Genomic DNA, 17,906 nt, shown 5'->3' on the forward strand with positions numbered 1-17,906 from the left:
TTTTCCACATCCTGTCACTACAATGTCAGCTATTCCAGCTCTGAAAGATGGCACGAAAAAGAAAGAATAATTCATTTCTTATTTCTAAAAATGGATTTAATATCCACATACACGAAAAGACTCCTGTTGAATATCTTCAGTTTGTAAATTAGCAAGCTAAGAGCATGATAAAAATTGTTTTTTTATATTTCAAATAGAACATTTTACATATTTATTGTAACATATTACAATATATGTAGCTTTCAAATGTTATTTCTAAACAAAATCTTTAAAATAGATCTTACCTCAACAGAGCATCGTGGAGTCACAAAGAACTGATTAAATTCATCTGGGCTGAACTCCCCAAAAATATACTACAAATAAAAGAGAAGAATATTTGTTAAAGGATTTGTATACTATGCAATTAATAAATTCATAGTAAAGACATTGGCAATCATAATGACCTGTGTGTTGGAAGCCAGAATCTCACCTGTTTGCATCCCAGTCTCCACTTTTCCTGAGTCATTAGCAAACCACATCACAGTCACTAAAACCCTATACAAAGGATTTCCTTCAAATTCCCAGGAGAGTTACCCACAGCATGCGCTCCAGCTCATCCCATGACTAGTTCTAACCCAACAAATGTAGGGTGAGGCTTTGCATCAGTTCATACAAGCCCTAGACATGATCTGCTTTACCTTCTAAAACAACACAGATACTTACACTTCACAACAGAACCACCAAACTGAAACTGCCCAGGTGCAGAAAAATACACAAGGTCTAAATAATCTATGTCATTACAGTTGCTCTGATGGGTTTTGTTACCCTAATGCCTGAAGTTCTGTATAACCAACCTAAGATGAAATGCCTTTTCCCAACATCAGTTCCTGCATTCTCAGATACTGTCTATATTATAAAAAAGTACCTACCCAGACAGAAAAAAAAAAAGAAAAAAATTACATTAAGATGATAGTTTGCATTTAGTTTACAGCAAACGAAACACTGGCAACCAAAAGGCCTGATATGCTGGCACTTCACAGCACTTAGAGTTTCTCTAAAGCACCCTCATCAGTCATAACTAGCTGAAGAGCATCTGAGCACTCAGGACAGCAATTTAACCATTAATCAACATTAATTTCCCCACAGTCTATAAATAACATTTAGAAGACAAGAAGTGTACACTAGCACTTGATAAAACTTCTACAAGCTGCTTCAGACTCTTTCAGTTCCAAGGTTAATACTTTCAGATACGCATCTGCCCAGAAATCAGACACATCGAATTATGATTCCTTCAAATGCCTGCCTGGAATGACACCACATCAATCTCTGCGCCTCCACGGCATTCACAGCACCTCAAAGTCCCACTCACAGATAATAAATCAGTTGGGACTTTATCACACAAGCTCCGAGGAAAAGGGGCTTCAGACCCAGATTGCTTACACTCAGCTTTAATGCAGCAAGAGCTTGATTTGCTCAGAGGTAGTGCTGCTTGTCACGGATATTTCCAGGGCACAGATCGGGGCATCAGCAGCCTCTTACTGTACAGCAACTCCAGCCCCGCAATTACTTGAGCAAAGGATGAGCACAATCACTGGCAATGCTTACAACAGGGAACAGGTCCAGCCTCACACGGAAATCATTTGTCTTACATCACCATTTGGTCCTCAGGCCTCTTCAAAAAGCCTACAAGTCAAATACTACGGTATGAAAAATTAAAATACTACAGAAAAATTTGGATGAAGAGGTCATGTTGAGATGAGAAAGGATCTTGTTCTCTTGCACATTAAGTAAGTCCATCTCCTATAAAAATTTCATACAAATTCCCTCCGTGTTTTCACAGAATAACAAAGTGCTATTACATAAATTAGTTTACCAAAAGGAATGCTAGCACTTTAGAAGCACTGGGTATTTGAACAGTGAAATGCTATGTTACAAAATACTATCAGTGAAAATCTAAAGCTTAATTACACCAAGGACTTCAAAAATTTCCTTTTAAAACAATAATTAAACAAAAATATTGTTTAGCACTCAATTGTGTATTTCAAAAATTAATCTTGATCAATATCTTCAGCTGCTGAACAAGAGCATCTGCTTGGAAAGCATGCTGAACAGTTAGTAGTCGGTGTCAATAGCAACTCACAAAGCAAAGCAGGAATAATGGCTGGAGGAAAGTCCGGTCTTCTGACAACACCAGACTGGGGAGAAAAATTGAGAGGACAACACAGATTTTGAAAATTTCCTATTGTAACGTTGCCCATAGTCATTTACAGATGCATAATCCCTAAGAGGCTTAATTCAGAGTCAAATCTGATCTCCCCCTCCTTCTCAAACTACCTCTGCAACCTACGTACGAGCTTTCTGTTCCAGCTCCTGGGAAGCAATCCTCCCTCCTGTTTCAGTGAGCAGGTATTTTGCATTGCATTTCTCCTGCTACTCTCCAGCCTGTGTACCTTGGCATAGCAGCCATCTACTTAGAAGTACATTCAAGGATCCTGTAAGATAAATCAAAGTCCAGTGAGCTTGATTTCTGCCATGGATAAAGAGCAATGTGCAAACGTTGCTCATATTATAAATTTCAACTATCTTCCACTTGTAGCTGGTTTTAGAAAAACAACTGGAAAATAGCAGTCTCTTCTGCAGGGGGCTAGAGGAGGAGACTTCGTGGAACTCTTGGGAGAAATAAATCCCTCTCTGCCACCTTCCCAGTTTCTCATCAGTGTTTCCAGACCTCTCCTCGGGAATGGAAAAACAAAATAGCAATCCTTGAACACAGGGATGGATCCCTTCCAGCTTGGAATTCACAACTGTAAACCAATTTGACTGTTTGCCAGACACATACAATATGTTATTAAACGCATCAAAACAAACATTATTTTAGCTAATGTGAGTAATCACATAGCAACGCAGCAAAACGCCTTCCCTACAGCGCAGAAGCAGAAACTGACGTTTTTGACATTAATTCTAAGGTTTTTAACCATATAAACAAGACAGCACAAGGCATGATGGTAAATCTCTTCTTTCAGACACTGACACAACTGGCACACAAGTGACAAAAAATCAAAGCAGCGTGAAATATAGTTTGTGCACATCTGAAATGGCACCTCCTTCACATGAAGCTGCTAATGGCATGGGTGCTGCAGGTTTTAATTAAAATTTATGTTATCAGAACTTCAGATTTATCTGCTTTATTTCCACCTATCAAAAATTTGCAATTACAGTTCTGGGACTGATTCAAAACATTCTCATACAGCTTTGGATAGTGTCAAAAAAAAAAAAATACTACTGAATTCCCGAAAAGGTTTCAAAGAACCAGGTACAACTGTACTCTGAACTTCCTATCTGAGGAGAGGACATCAAAAGACCTGGACCTTTGCCTCCTGCTTCAAGGACTTAAAATTGTGACAGACTACAATATTATACATGTACTAGACAGATGTATTTTTTTTTTTTTTAGAGTTCATGTTTACATTTTTTTTTTTTTTTACAATAATATAAGTCAAGAGTATTGAATGAATGAGCCCACTGAAGCTGGTAAAGCAGGAAGGATTTCCAAAATGCACAGCAAGCCTGGCATCACTGGTTCTTGCTTTCAGCCTGCCGTGCTGTAAGGGATCACATTTCCTTTTGTCGAGTAGGAGCCTCTCAGAGTTCTCATGTTAAACACCTCTTCTAGAGCAACATCTCCAAAGCCCCTAAATGTCACTTGAAATACCACCAACTGGTAAGAAAACTAAACTAACTTTTTAAATCTCTACAATCTGATTACAAATTAACAAAATACATCTGCATTCCAGCAGATTTTATCCCATTTTGAACAAAAAAAGAAAAAGAGACAAAGAATTAAACAGCCTGACCTGCAAGCTCTCTCCACACCAACTTTTCTTGCTGTGCTCTCCTTAAACACTTATAAAACGAATGCAAATGTTAGCCCTCTGCCTGGAATTAAACCTCCGCTGTATTCCAGTCTCGCCACATGAACGCTCTCCGGAGGAGCACAAGGAGGAAGAGCACGTTACACAGCTGCTTGTCCTAGAAAATTGGGTAGAAATAGCCCTGCTCATGCATCATCATCTCGGCATCACCTGTGCAACGAGAAAGCTAGGAAAATGAAGTGTCAGCTTTTGCTTTCAAGATGCATTAATGTGGCTTTCATCTGATAACCAACGGCTTCAGATCTTCCAGTCAAATTAGTTTAAGTTGCAAATACTCCCACTTCAACAGCTTTTTCACAAAGGAGTTAAAAATACAGCTTTTTACTTAATGGCAACAAGGAATGTTTCGAGCGTATCTAAGCAGAAGGCCTGACAAGTAAAAACTAGTTCATGTACAAACTGACAAACTAGTTTATGTACACCAGAAGCTGTACAATCTTGCTCATCGAGATACTTCTAGAAAGCGTGGTTATTCCTGGAGCTACCAGAATGACCCGGAGCGGAGGAAGGAAGTGAACCATGCGGACAGAGGCGGCAGTGGAAAGCCACGTGTCTGGGTTTCATTTCACATGGACCTCAGGAACTCATTTCACATGGGTTTCAGTAGTAGAGAAAATATTCTTCTATTAGGTATCCCAGCGGCACATGAAGGGTCTCTCTCATCCTTTACTTCACTTGTGCTTTGTCAGGATTTGTCAATTCTTTTTTTGTTGAAGGAAGGTTGTTTTTCCCTACATCTTCAGGTCTTCCCTCCTTTTGAGACAGAAATCCCTTAAGACCCAGTACATGGATTGTTACTTTGTTTGATACAAGACTGTCTGAACTTTCAAATCCCATGAAACATAATGCTTAGATGCTCATAAAAAACAGACAAACTCCCACATCCAGGAGCTACTAAGACCACTGTCCGTCCTTATGGTGGTATCACAGCAGAAACAAATATTTTAGACAAACCAGCTTCTGAAAAATGATATATTCTCTACAAAGACTGCACAAAAATAAAATACAATTAGTCCTCTGCGTTAATGAAATAGGAAAGTCCATTTTTAAAGACAAATTCTACAGGAATAAGGTTGTACGTGAGGGTGGAGGGGCTGCACATTAAAGCCTGTAACAGTTGAAAACCCAACAACCTCTTCGCACCGCTCACAGGCCTCTCACTCGCCTGCAGCCCATAACCAGAACGCTAACAAATCCACACAGTGCCCAGAGGAAGATCAGAGCTAGGTAAATGTAGGTCAGCTAAGCCCATGAGTCAGTGCAACTCTGCCTGCCTACCATTTGAGCAATCGCAGGCTCAAAGAAAAAAAAAAAAATCCAGGAGTGCGTGACTGTACTTTCCCTTTTTTTCCAGTTTGGGTTTCTGGGATGTTATTACAGAATTCTTCCAGCTGCATAATGTTAGGCATTTTGCACACATTTTGCTTGAATTAATCTGAGGGGCATTTATTCCATTATTTAAAAAAAAAAAAAAAAAAAAAAAGGATGACAGTTTTCAAAAGCTCATTTTCTGATCACAGGAAAAAACGGACCATTGACTAGTACGAAAACACAAGTTGGTGAAATTTCACTTGCCTCCACGGAGTTCATAAAAAAATTTAATGAACGAATGGCACCTACAACCTCATGCGATCACAGGGGCACAACATGATCTGAGCAGTTTTTCCTGAAGATTATAATCCACAAAAGCAGAGCTGGTTGTGCTCTTTCACGACAATTAGTTCGCATCAATTTAAATAAGATCAATGCACTGATCAATAATCAGAAATCTGCCTAAACTCTAGCTCATTTCTAATACCAAAATGACTTCTCTTCATGTGCTCTCTTCTTTTTTGTTCTTCTCTTTTTTGTCTTCTTTAGGTACTTACTGGAGTTCTTCTATTTCAACCCAACAGAAACTGCCACAAAGAGCAACTGGTCCAAGGAAGCTGCCCACAAAGCGGAGATTTTTCTTCTGTTCCACAAAAAAGAGGCCCAAAACCACTGGCCACCTTTTTTTAAAAACAGCAATTCTAGAGTGTAAAGAGGGGAAGTTTTTGTCTTTGAAGAGGGTGATGCATCTTTATCACTTACACGTGATCATAAAGCAATGGCTCAGTGACAGGAGGATATAACCATTATTGCTATACTTTTTAATTTGCATTCTTTTGAGACCATCATCTACTCACACTTCACTCCCTCTCAAAATACAGAAAAGATCTTCCTTGAGCCTTCCCCTGGAGCCCAAGGTAAGCATGCAACAAAGGAGAAGCAGTAGGGAAGAGCAGCCCCTTTGGGACTCCAGCAGCAGGACCCGGTAAGCGCACTCCAGCCTGCAGAAGGGTAGATAATGCTGAACTGTCAGAGCTGATCACATATCAAAACTCTGGAGAGCAAAACATAGAATTTCTGACACCCCTACACCAGCAGCTCCTTCACTGCAAGCCCACAGAACATCTGCCTGTGACCCACAGAAGTAACTTTTTCCGATCTATTTTCTTGTGATCTCTTCAGTCCTAACAAGAGCCAAACAAAAAATTCTTTCCTATTGAATTCCCCAGGCAGGCAGTCATTGCAATTAGCAGCAGAAAAATAAATGCTTCCCAAATGGGCAGATAGGTCCTTACGCAGTTTGGAATTCAAGAGCAGTTGTTGGTAAAACATGAATGCTAAGCCTCCACTTTCACACCTTTCAAAGAGTTTGAAAACACCAGCTTCGAGCTGGTTGCTCACAATCAGCAGACATTTACTTCAGAGCTCTGCTTGCATCGAACAAGTTACTGCATCCAACGTGCAAATTCCAAGCTTCTCCTATAACGAGAAACAAAAATAATTAAGGCCTAACTATTCTGATTTATTATAGCGTGATAAGGACTGAGGAGACAGAAGTTGGAACATGAAGTTTTTCAACAACACAGCCACTTGAAAACTATTTTATTATAGGTGGAGCAGACAAAATCTCTTACTAATTTTATCTAATACTTCCCAGCAGAAGAACCTCAGTGATAACCATTTTTCTCTGCCAGACTAAATCATTAGGGCTGCAACCTTTTGTGCCACATACCTACAGCAGAACGAACTTCTAAGAACACAGCAGTAAAATTGGTTTTGCATCTGGAGAACACCATCTTGGCCACGGTAAATAGCAAATTGTCTTTGAACAGCTCACAGAAGTCCACCCAAATTCCAGGCATATGATATAAATTGGCACTTTTCTGAAGTTTACAGAGCTTTATTTAGCAGCTGAGATTTGGAAGGATTGCTTTCAACAAGCTTTTCCATTCCTCCAGGTGGAAGAACAGCACACGTGCCACCCTGCCTACCATCCGTACGTTCCTAGTATCGAGGAGCCTGCAGAGGATGCTCGGGGCTAGCAGAACCCAGTCAGCCTTTCCCCAGAGTGGCTGCCAGCCAGCGAGCTTTGGAGGAGCTTGGCAGAGGAAAGTCGTCCTTCTTCTGTGCTAACTTTACCTGCATTTACCTCATGGGCAACTTTTATCCTTCACACTGATGATGCAAAAAAATCAAAACAAAGCCAATGCATCTAAACTTGAGCAAGGTTATTATTAAAGAAAAAAAAGGGAGGTAGAGTTATAGGAAGAAAATCGCCAGCAAGGCCCTCGGCTTTAGAAATTAGACATGTTTGAATAAAAGCACATTTTAAAGTGAGTTTAAGGAGATTACAACTGGTTTGATAGGCCAAAGATGAAGAAATAAATGTTAAATGAACAGAAGAGATGGGATCAGAAGTTATTGGTGGAGATGGCATAATAAAAAAAAAAAAAAAAAAAAAAGAACTTATCTGTGCCTGCCAGACCCTTCTCCTCTCCAAACGCTGAATTCTCACCCAAAATTCTGGAATTGCGTCACTCTTCTGCTGCTGTCAGAAGTCTCTCTAATCCAGCTACAGCAATCTGTATCTTGAATCCTTTTAATAATGCTCCTTCTCTTATGAACTGCTCCATGAGCTCAAATAGCTGCTGTAGGTAACAATGCTCACCTTGCAGATGCTGTGGGTGAGGCTTCAAACAGCACCCTGGTATTTAAGACAAGGAAATTACACCAAAAAGTTACGCTTCTAAAGTCAAGTACTCAAATGCAAAGCTGCCCAAAAATTAAGATGGCTTGTATCTGCACGTCACTCTGCTCACCCAGTTGGGTACATCCCGTATTTTTTGCTCATTTCCACTGCTGACACCTTCCCAGAGGACTAATGTCTCGCAGAATCAATGCAGACCTGTCCCAGGAGACACCATGCCGGGCAGTAAAGGGACTGCTGCTCTTCCAGTTTGTCAAGAGAGCTAAAAAATGCATTTGGAAATTAAGAGAAGTGGGAAAAGAACAGATAGCTTGTGCTTAACTGTAGTTGTGGAAAACTAAAATCCATCTGCAACAGCACCACAGCTGAACGAGTCACCCACACAACGCTTTTCACAAGCAATTACTCAAGGCAGGATTTAAGATGGCTAAGATTAGACGAGGTAAAAATTAGCTGTCTGGACTCCAACCTGACAGGAGGGCAGATTAGCTCCCTCGGAAGGCAGAGGAGCCCAGCCACCAGCTGCACGCCCCTTCTGAAGGCCCAGCTCCACATCCCAGCCCCACATTTCGGAGTGCTCAGAGCTCACAACTACAGCTGGGTAAGCCTTAACCTAAGCAGTTTAATATTAATCCAAATGCCGAGCAAAGTCCTATCAAAACCACAATCACATTGTCTTTTTTATTATTATTATTATTATTGGTGGCCAAAGCTAACGATACCAACCAACGTGGCACAGTACCGTGCATTTAACAGTGACAGCAAGAGGAAATGCTGCCTGACCACTAAAGCCAGGAGCCATCTGCTTCGTAAACCATGGCCGCAGCTTCTCCTCTCCTCCTGCTGGATGCAGAATCCCCCCTTTTCTCCTGTGTCGGTGCTGGCACACACTGAACAGATCGATGAGATGATTACGCTCAGAGAAAACTATCCATGTTTTTTTCTTTGCACTGGGGGGTGGAGATCCCAGGTGAGGAACCAGTATAAAGCAAAAGGTGCAAGTGGTAGGGAGCAAGGAGCAGGGAGACTTCCCTTTCTGCTGAGCTGCAACCTGCCCACAGTGGGTTAGAATCTCACAGAGAAACAGCCAAAAATGAAAAAGTCTGGGAAAAAAAAAATCATGATTTGACTCAAGGGGGTCACAAAAATGAAACACAACCACATTAATAACGCCAACGCTCCAATCCTGCTGAAGTCTGGCAGCAATCCTACAGAGGTTCTTTCTCTCTGCAGGACCTCCAGCCCCTTCTGCTACTTCAGCAGGTGACAAATGCGCATGCCATCCACTCCCCTGGCAGAGACTGAGGACACCATTTATCACATTGATTCCCAGTCCAGACGCAGCCATCCACCTCCTCTACCATCCTGACACGTGGTAGGTAAGTGGCAGCAGAAACCCAAGTGAACGTGGCACTGCCCGTGGCAGCAGCTTTCTATTTTGCACTGGTATTGAAGTTAAAATGAAAATTGGGACACCACACATATGCCACCTCTGCCACCTCCTCCGAGGACGCTTTTAGAGCTTAAGTAGCTGCAACACAACTTTATATAGCTACAGGATAGCTGTTAGAGTGCATTCACAGATTTGTACACTGCCTCAACTAAATCCCAGACAGTCAGTGCATTAAACACCCATATTTTTAAATGGCAGCCTTAAAAACCGGGCATGAATACGGCAGTAGATTCACTGTATGATAATGCTGTTGATTTTCAAGCCATTTTTAGGTAGCTCATTTCAAAAGAGCAACACTGACTGTGATGCTACTTCACATCTTCCCTCATGCCAAGATCCCCCGCCAGCTTTCTTCTGCACAAATGAGGGAAGAAAACGCAAAACAGAGCGCCCAAGGTACTTCCAATGCTTTTTACAGTATTGAAAACAATTTCAGTATCTTGCTTCCCGAGGAAAAGAACTTAGACTGGAGCAGTGTGGTGTGCAACTGCTGCTGAAGCCAGGGCCCTGGGAGATCAGAGCACATCTCCTGTACCAGCAGAGTCCCTGCATTGCTGTGCAGGTGTGGGAGCAGTGGGGGGACCCCACATGCGTGCCAAAGTGTCATCTGATCTCCAAGGCTGGCATGGCTGGGTGAAAATCCTTGTGTCTCAGCACACTAATTTCATAGTGCACTCTGCTCTCAAACAGCACCAATTTAGGAAGCTTTTGAAAGAATGTGCTTCTAACCTAAGCGGGCAATGGCTCCTTTGGTCCCAAATCCAGGAAAACAGATTCTTGAAAATCATTAAAACAGCTGGTAAATACAATCAGTTACTCATGCCATTGTCTGAAATGGCTGTTTTGCAAATAACAGAAAACCCAAACTAAGTTTCCAAATACTGGCATCTGCCATTATCAAATATTGCAACTTTTGGCTTCTCAGTAAGCAGACCAGATGTGGCAGCCTTCCACTTGGAGGCAGCCTTCAAAGATAATCGAATCAGCTGTTGTTCACTAATTGCAGGCATTTCTTTAAATGCTGTCGTAAAATAAATTTGAAGCACAAACACCGATTAAAAAAAAAAAAAAAAAGGTACACAAAGCAAACTGTGATAAAACACCGTAGCTCTTAGCTAAACCCAAAGATTTTGAGCTGTAGAAAGCGTAAGAGCTCAGACTAACTGTGAAGTCGTGCTACCACGGAAACGTCTCACCCGCGCACTGCACGTAGTTCTGCATGCAGCCAGGAGCCATCGTGGGAGCGAGGAATCCCCCGCCAGGGCAATTTCTCATCCTGGAACCAACCAGCACTGGCAACACCATAAAGAAAGGAAAAACGGTGCACAAGTGGCCTAATCCTTCCAGGAGTAAATGCTGATGAAAACGCTGAAAAAACTATTTTAAGGATGCACTTACAGCAAAGTAGAAACTGTAATGGCCTTCCCATGACTTTGTTTAGCACGGAGCATATACAGGCATGTTGCCTTTATCCTCTCCATTAAGGCAAGTGACTGTGACAACACCCGAAATGCCCCTTTTGCCACGTGCCACCAAGAGTGACCATCACAACCCAGTGCCGGGCTGGGACAAAGGTAAAGTTCCAGAGCCCAAGAACACAAACTTGTTGGCATGAGCACTCTCAGCAGCTTTACTTGGCCTGCTCCGAAAGCTGACTGCTCCTCTTTCACACTTTTATGATTCTGCTGCGCTTACAGTTTTTGTTGCTTGCAATTGATTGTCGCTTGCAATGGTAATTTTATGTATTTCATCCTTGCTTGCCATGAGAGCACATTAACTGCACAGACACTTCCATAAACACTTTGTTGTTGTCGCAAGTTTTGTTAAGGAGCTTTCACTATCTAACTCGCAGAAGTTTAACTTGTGAAGGGGCAATAGCCCACAATCACAGCTTTTAGCTGAGAAGTAAATGAATATCAAGACTTGCCTAAGTAAGTTGTCTTTGACTTTCTTCCAGTTTTACAACAATTAACTACAGTGCTCCCCAGAACTTTCCAAACAGAGGCAGCTTTGGTTTTCTATCCTGAAGGCAGCAAAGGAACAGCGAGGTTTTCCACGTTTTATGGACATTTATAGCACCACTTCTTTCTTTCTTTGGTAACAACCAGCTATTATTAGAGGCCGTATGATTTAATGGATAGACCGAGGTTGACTGGAACTCAATAGATCAGGATTCTTGCAGTTCAGCTGGAACTTGTGCTGACTGCAACTCTCTCTGCTTTATTTCCCCTCTCCATTTATCACACCTATTCACATTTAAACTGAGAACACCACCCCACATCATGCACAGGTAGAGCATCAATTTTAATCAAATCCCCTCCCAAGCAGCACAGTCCAAAATATACTGGGTGTGATTAATCTAATTGCTTATTGCTACCATTAAAAAATGCAGCTGAACCTCTTCCATTTGCCTCCTCATCCAACCTAAATCTCGCAGCAAGAAACAAAAGAGAATATCAGAATCTTGCCCCGTCTCCCCTTCACTTCTGTCAACATAGTTTCCTGAAGTCCCACCTTGTATAGAAGTACGGTTTGAATTCATGTCCCTCACTAAAAGGTATGTGAATCTGACCAAACAAGTGGCATGTGCAACAAGAGCTCTGCTTCACCGGAAAACCAGGAGAGAGAAATCCGTGGCGTGATACTGAGGCCTCGCCCTCACACACTGGAAGCCAGCACATCCAAAGGACTCTCTCTTGTTGTCCGACACATGGCGATCTGGTCTGCAGTTCAGGACTCTTTGGTGCTAGATCAGGTGACCATAAACCAATCTCAACCACATGTGTTTTTGTGACACAGTCTGAGGAGCGAGCTGTGTACCAGTTTCCACTGAGATAGGTTTGTGTGTACGGTCATGCTGGTAAGCACCCGTGAAAGCAGCAGCATTACCTTGCTGCTGTTAGGATCGCTATGGGGAACATGTTGCTACACTACCTCCAAAGGAATCCCACCCCAACGAGACAAAATATTTTCATGACAAAAGCCCTGACTTCTTTGCATGAAGGATATACGATTCCTGTATTTTAAATTACACTTGTAAATCCGTCGCCAGCCTGCAAAATTCATGGGGAAAAATGAGGCAGGAAGCCTGTGAGTCACTCCAGCAGGCTCAGAACGTACGAAAAAAACATGCCTGCTGCACTGAGGGAATACAGCATGGCTATTTCTGCTCGCATGCTCAGCTTCATTCAAACAAAGAGAGAAATGTCTTCCATACACAGGATTCTTGCAAAAAAATCTACTTCACATTTTTTTTTTTTATAAATGCATCTTTTCACACAACCTGAAACAAGATGTTTCTTCTTACAGATAGGGCATTCTTCTCTTCCAGCTCAAAGCTGAACCCCAATTCTTTTATCAAAGTGAAACAGTTACAGAAGGGGTTTTCCAGTTCATTCAGGGGAAGCTGATCCACATCCCTTTCTTTCCAAACTTAACTCCAAGACAAACAACACCTAATACTTCTTTTAAAACTTTCACAGACCATGCGAATCCACATACAATGCTATAAACAGCAGAATTCCCCAAGGCACCTTTGTACATTTTTCATTTGTACTGTGCTAACTTTTGTGACCATCATAGGATTGCAAGAACACCTTTCTTAATTTTGTGTTAAACTTTTTTTCTTTTTTTATAGTTTTCCATTGGGTATATGCTTTAAATTAGCCTTACACAATCACTTTATCAGGACTACTGTGATTTAAACTACCTCCTGCCTGTAGGTGAAAAAACAGCCCTTGCATTGTGCGCTGCAGATTAATAGATCTTACACCGTCAAACAAAGAGGAAAAGTTCTTAAATGTATTTAAAATATCAAGAACATCTGCAATTAAATGAGGTATTAGCGAGTCAAATACAAAATGAAAAAGACTAATGTACTTCAAAGTTCTACTCTATTAGGGTGTTAATGAATATATTACCATGAGCTCTAATCTAGCAAAATCCTTGAAGTGTTTTCAAACTAATCCACATGGTACCATTATTGGGAATAACATTTAAAATACGTAGTAATAAACCTATACATTACAATTTCATGAAATAAAAACAGGGCTTAGAAACCCAATTTTAAAGTATTTGCTTCTTCATTACGGTGTTTGTGCATACGTACATGCGTACACACACACACACACTATTTTTCACCATGAAGCATAACCCTTTGTCCCATAATCCTGAGTTGTATGTTTAATGACCACACATAAAACATTTCCACCAAAAAAGAAAAACCGCAGTTCTAGCATGTTTAATTCTTTGGAAATGAACATCTACATTGCTGAAATGGCATTAGAGTGACAAATGACTATAATCCAGTGGCCCAAGGCCAGCAAGTTCTATTCCAACGGCTCTGCCTGTTTTGTACGACACAGCATGTTGCACGTATATCACCCACCAGAAACCAGACAGCTTGGTTTACCTATAAGCAAAACCCCACTTAACTTTACAGCTATTTTAACAGCTACACAAATGGAAAAAGCAGCGTGTCTATGCAACTGCCTACAAAATTTGGATTTATTAATAGGTAAATGGCAGGATCCATTCTAAAACATCGCTGAATCAGTGCTGTACTCTGAAATTCACAGAATAAACAGGAGTGATTCACAAGAAGTGTGGTTTTCATTCTATTATTTGCATGCTGCCACACAGCTCCAAATTTAAGTTGTATGTCAGTTTTCCCAGACTTCCTTTTTTTAAGCTAACCAGCCCACACTCACGCACTGCACTGCAGGGATTCACCATTCACATTTTGGAGAGACAAATGATACCTTCTGGCTACCTAAACTCGCAGCTTCGGTTGCAGCCTGAATTCCCCAGACCTGGACGCTGAGGAAAGCTGCTGGCTGCAGCGGCAACAGCTTCAGGGCAAGGAGCAAAGCAACCAGTTCTCAGCAAGGAAAGAGGGGCTCTAAAAACAGGCAGACACAAATCCAGCCTCTTTACTCCCTTAAAACATGGAAAAACAGCTGAGTACAACAGCAGCAACAGGATGATGAATGCACCTCTCTCCCAATCCATCCACTTACAGCACTGGCCCAAGGCCACTTTTTGTGGTCAGAGTGCTCCCCAAACCCAGAGCTTTCCATTTATTTCAGGATCCCAAAAGAAGGAACCTATACTGCCCTCTCTTCAAACCCTTCTGTCTGTAAGGACACCACAGCATTAGACACATCTGCGCAGATACAAGCAAGCTAGCACAAGAAACCCCTCCAGCTGCGTAACAACCTTTTTTTTTTTTAAGGATTATTTTTGAGACGGATCAATTTCCTAATCAAAGTCACTACTCACAAACTTCAGGCAGCACGCTGCCAAGACAGCACAAGGCACGTGCCTACGGATTTTCTTTTACCCCTCCAGAGTCAGCACTGGCTTTAGGGAGCAGCAAAGCCTCCGGCCGCGAGGGAGCACCGCTGCGAGGAGCCGTAAAAGCCGCGGTCTGCAGCGCGGTACTTCAGGGAGCCGGGCTGCGTGCCACGCTCTGACTTCCAGTTCTTCTGGTTGTCGGGCCAGACTCAGGCTTGGGTGAGGATGAGCAGCTCAGCAGCTTGTTCAGCTCCTGCTGAGCACAAACTCTACTGGTTTTTATTTCAGCTGGCGTTGGGGCAATACGGTACATTTAAAATGGCACCAAGTTAATTTGACACCGCACTAATGGTGAAAGAACAAAACAAGCATAAATGATTCATTCCGCTACAGTATCCTTTCTTCTGCTCACCTTGTTTTCACAAGATTTGTGCTTGAAATGTTTGTATTAATTCACCCTATCAAAACGATAGGAAAGGGGCTAAAACAACTCCGCGTGCAGTTCCTACAGAGCATTATTCTTCCTCAAACAGGGAAACAGTTGTTAATTTTTTTTCTTTAAAAAGAAGAATTTAGGTGTCCCTGTTGGAAAAGGTTCCCACTACATCCAGCATTAACTCAGCTCGCCCTCTGTGGTGTCACACAGAACCAGGAGTGATACAACAGGTTTACTTCTAGCTTGCCTTCAGAATTTTGAATACACTCAGAACACGCCCAGAAAACTGACAGCAACACTTTAATATCTCATTAAATGATTATGAAATAAACGACAGGGACTAGGGAGATACGAATGAATGACCAGCGTTATCTGAACTGTGTCACCACCTCCTCGTGTGCTTGCTGACCAGCCGGCCATCCAAAATTAATCCCCCCTTTGAAAATACGCAGTATGGTCATGTTCCTCGACTCATTCATTGCAACATGCAAACTGAGTGATGAAGTATTTCTGCACACTGCTACGTGAATCCACGAGCCGGCAGAAATCCGACGATGCATTTTAACTGTTTAGAAGAGCACAGTTTCCTAGAAGACTTTCTCCCATGGGAAAGAAAATGCCTGTTTATCAAATCACAGCCGTACAGCAAACCTCTGTGTTCCCCCTAGAAGCCAGCATTGTGACAAACATAACGACAACGTTAGTTACTCTTGAGCTCAGAATTTACAACTCTATCAGAACACTTTAATTTTTCTACTGTTCTTCAATACTACAACCCTAAAATAAAACTTTAGAGATGTAATTTCCCCTTATCTCCAGGTTCTCCATCTGGCAGAGTCCAAAATACTGCTACCTCAATGCAGCAGTACGGCACTAGAGCAGGAATTCATATGAATCACAGAAAGCACTTCAATAAATTGTTTAAATTAGGAAAAAAGATAATGAAACAAAATAACAAAAAAAAGATGCTGTGCTCAATGACACGAACAAAACACTAACTGTAAGATATCTTCCAGATTAATTTCCTGAATTATATATAAATTGAAGCAGCAATCCTCGCAAGACGTATCTATCTTTACCTATGGTTTGATTTAAAAGAGTACATACAGCATGTTACAACTAAAGATGAATGTACAGCCTACTTTTAATTACAGCTTTGCAGTGCTTCACCATAAACTAGATCATCAGCTGAACTCTTTACTTTTTCATTCCAAGGTACAGCAACTTAATTAAGTACGGACACAGAAATTGCCTTTATTCTTCTAAATCAAGACAAAAGCTGCTATGAAAAACTCTGCCTTATCAAACTGGCTGCATGTCCTGCTGTCTAGTACTAGAGGGGAAAGGAGAGAGTCAAAGAGATTATGCTTTTGGACACGACAACTTTTTGATATATATCACGTTCTCTACATCATCAATTAGAGCAGCTGATGTGCAAAACTGAGTTTCCTCCACTTCGAAAGAAAAATTAAAGGACACCAAATATTGTAATCCCAGGCTAGCTTACTAAATTTGAAACAAACTCCTGAAATACAACTGCACTGTGAACATCCACATCAACAAAACCAGGTCCCGCTCTCTCTCAAGCACAAATAAATCCCATGGGACAAGAAATATCAGGTCAGTTTTCACCAATCATAAACTTTTCTTTACGGAAAAATCATAGCACCGCTAACACGCACCTTTATTACGTGTGTGCCTTAATCACCCTTCGGAATAAATAGAGTACAGGATAGCACATCATCTTGTTTAAAACAATTTTCTTTTTTTTTTTTTCCCACCAGAGAGTACACTATTTGTTAGCAAAACTATTTTTTAACCCCAAGTTTCCTGAACTTTATTATTTACTAAAACCAAAGTTGCATCGAGTTTTGCAAATGCACGCGGCAGATCCTGCCTAGCCTTTCCACTACGAAGCGTTTGGGGAGCGAAAAAAAAAAAAAAAAAAGAAGAAAACCCTTACAAAGGCCACTCTGAACTTAACCCATTGAGCCACTGCCGTGCCTCGAGCACACGGGGCTGAGGCTGGGGCTGGGAATGGGGCCGGAGCCGGGGCCGGGAGCTCTCCGCCCAGCTGGGCCTGGGGTTGGGGCCTCTGTGCCCGCGTCCCCACGCCTCGATCTTGCGACACCCGGCCCTTTGCACCCCGATGGGCGCAGCCCGACCGAGAGCTGTGCCTGGAGGAGGGGGGAGGTGGGAGGGGGATTCCTTCACGGCCCCCTTCACCGCCCCCTTGTTCCCTTCCCATCCCAGAGCGGCTCCCGGCGCCCCCCTCCCCACCCCTCCCCACCCCAAATCCCGCCCCAAATCCCTTCCAGCCCTCCGCTGGCTCCTGGAGGGGCCCAGCAGCCTCTCCGACCCCTCCCCGGGGGCTCCCTCAGGCCGCCCCTTCCTCTCCTTCCCCCTCAGGGCCCCCCGCAGCCCTTCCCCCGAGCTCCCCTCAGCGGGGCCGGGCGGTGGCGGCGGGACCCCCCCCCCCAGCAGCGCCCCCGCCAAGCTGCACAATCACCGCGGGCCTACTCCTCCGCCGCCACGCTCCCGGCTCGCGGGGCCGGGCCCGCTCTCCTTTACGAAGAGCCAGAGGAAAGGACGGAAACCTCCTCGGCCTAGCCCCGGAGGGCCGCGCTGAGCTCACCTGGGCGCTGTTGAGCGCCATGGCGCCCCCGGGGAGCTCGGCGTCCGCCGTGCGCCTCACGCCGCTGCCCCCGCCGCCGCCATCTTCTCGCTCCGCACGCAGCGGGCGGGCGGGCGGCGCGCACTGCGCATGCGCAGCGGCTCCTGTGGCGGGGCGGG

General features: G+C 43.0%; 1 protein-coding gene across 1 annotated transcript in view; it reads right to left on the minus strand.

Moving 5' to 3' along the window:
* USP10 (ubiquitin specific peptidase 10) overlaps window positions 1-17,906 on the minus strand; it is a 49,900-nt gene extending 31,994 nt beyond the window's left edge. Inside the window, exons 1-2 of the mRNA XM_027466801.3 lie at window positions 17,749-17,906; window positions 285-353 (exon numbers count right to left, since the gene is read on the minus strand). Of these exons, the coding sequence (XP_027322602.1) occupies window positions 285-353; window positions 17,749-17,769 (90 nt within the window). The 5' untranslated portion in view covers window positions 17,770-17,906. The remainder of the gene's footprint in view (window positions 1-284; window positions 354-17,748) is intronic.

This window comes from Anas platyrhynchos, chromosome 12 (assembly GCF_047663525.1).
Source record: "Anas platyrhynchos isolate ZD024472 breed Pekin duck chromosome 12, IASCAAS_PekinDuck_T2T, whole genome shotgun sequence".
NCBI classification, from domain to species: domain Eukaryota; kingdom Metazoa; phylum Chordata; class Aves; order Anseriformes; family Anatidae; genus Anas; species Anas platyrhynchos.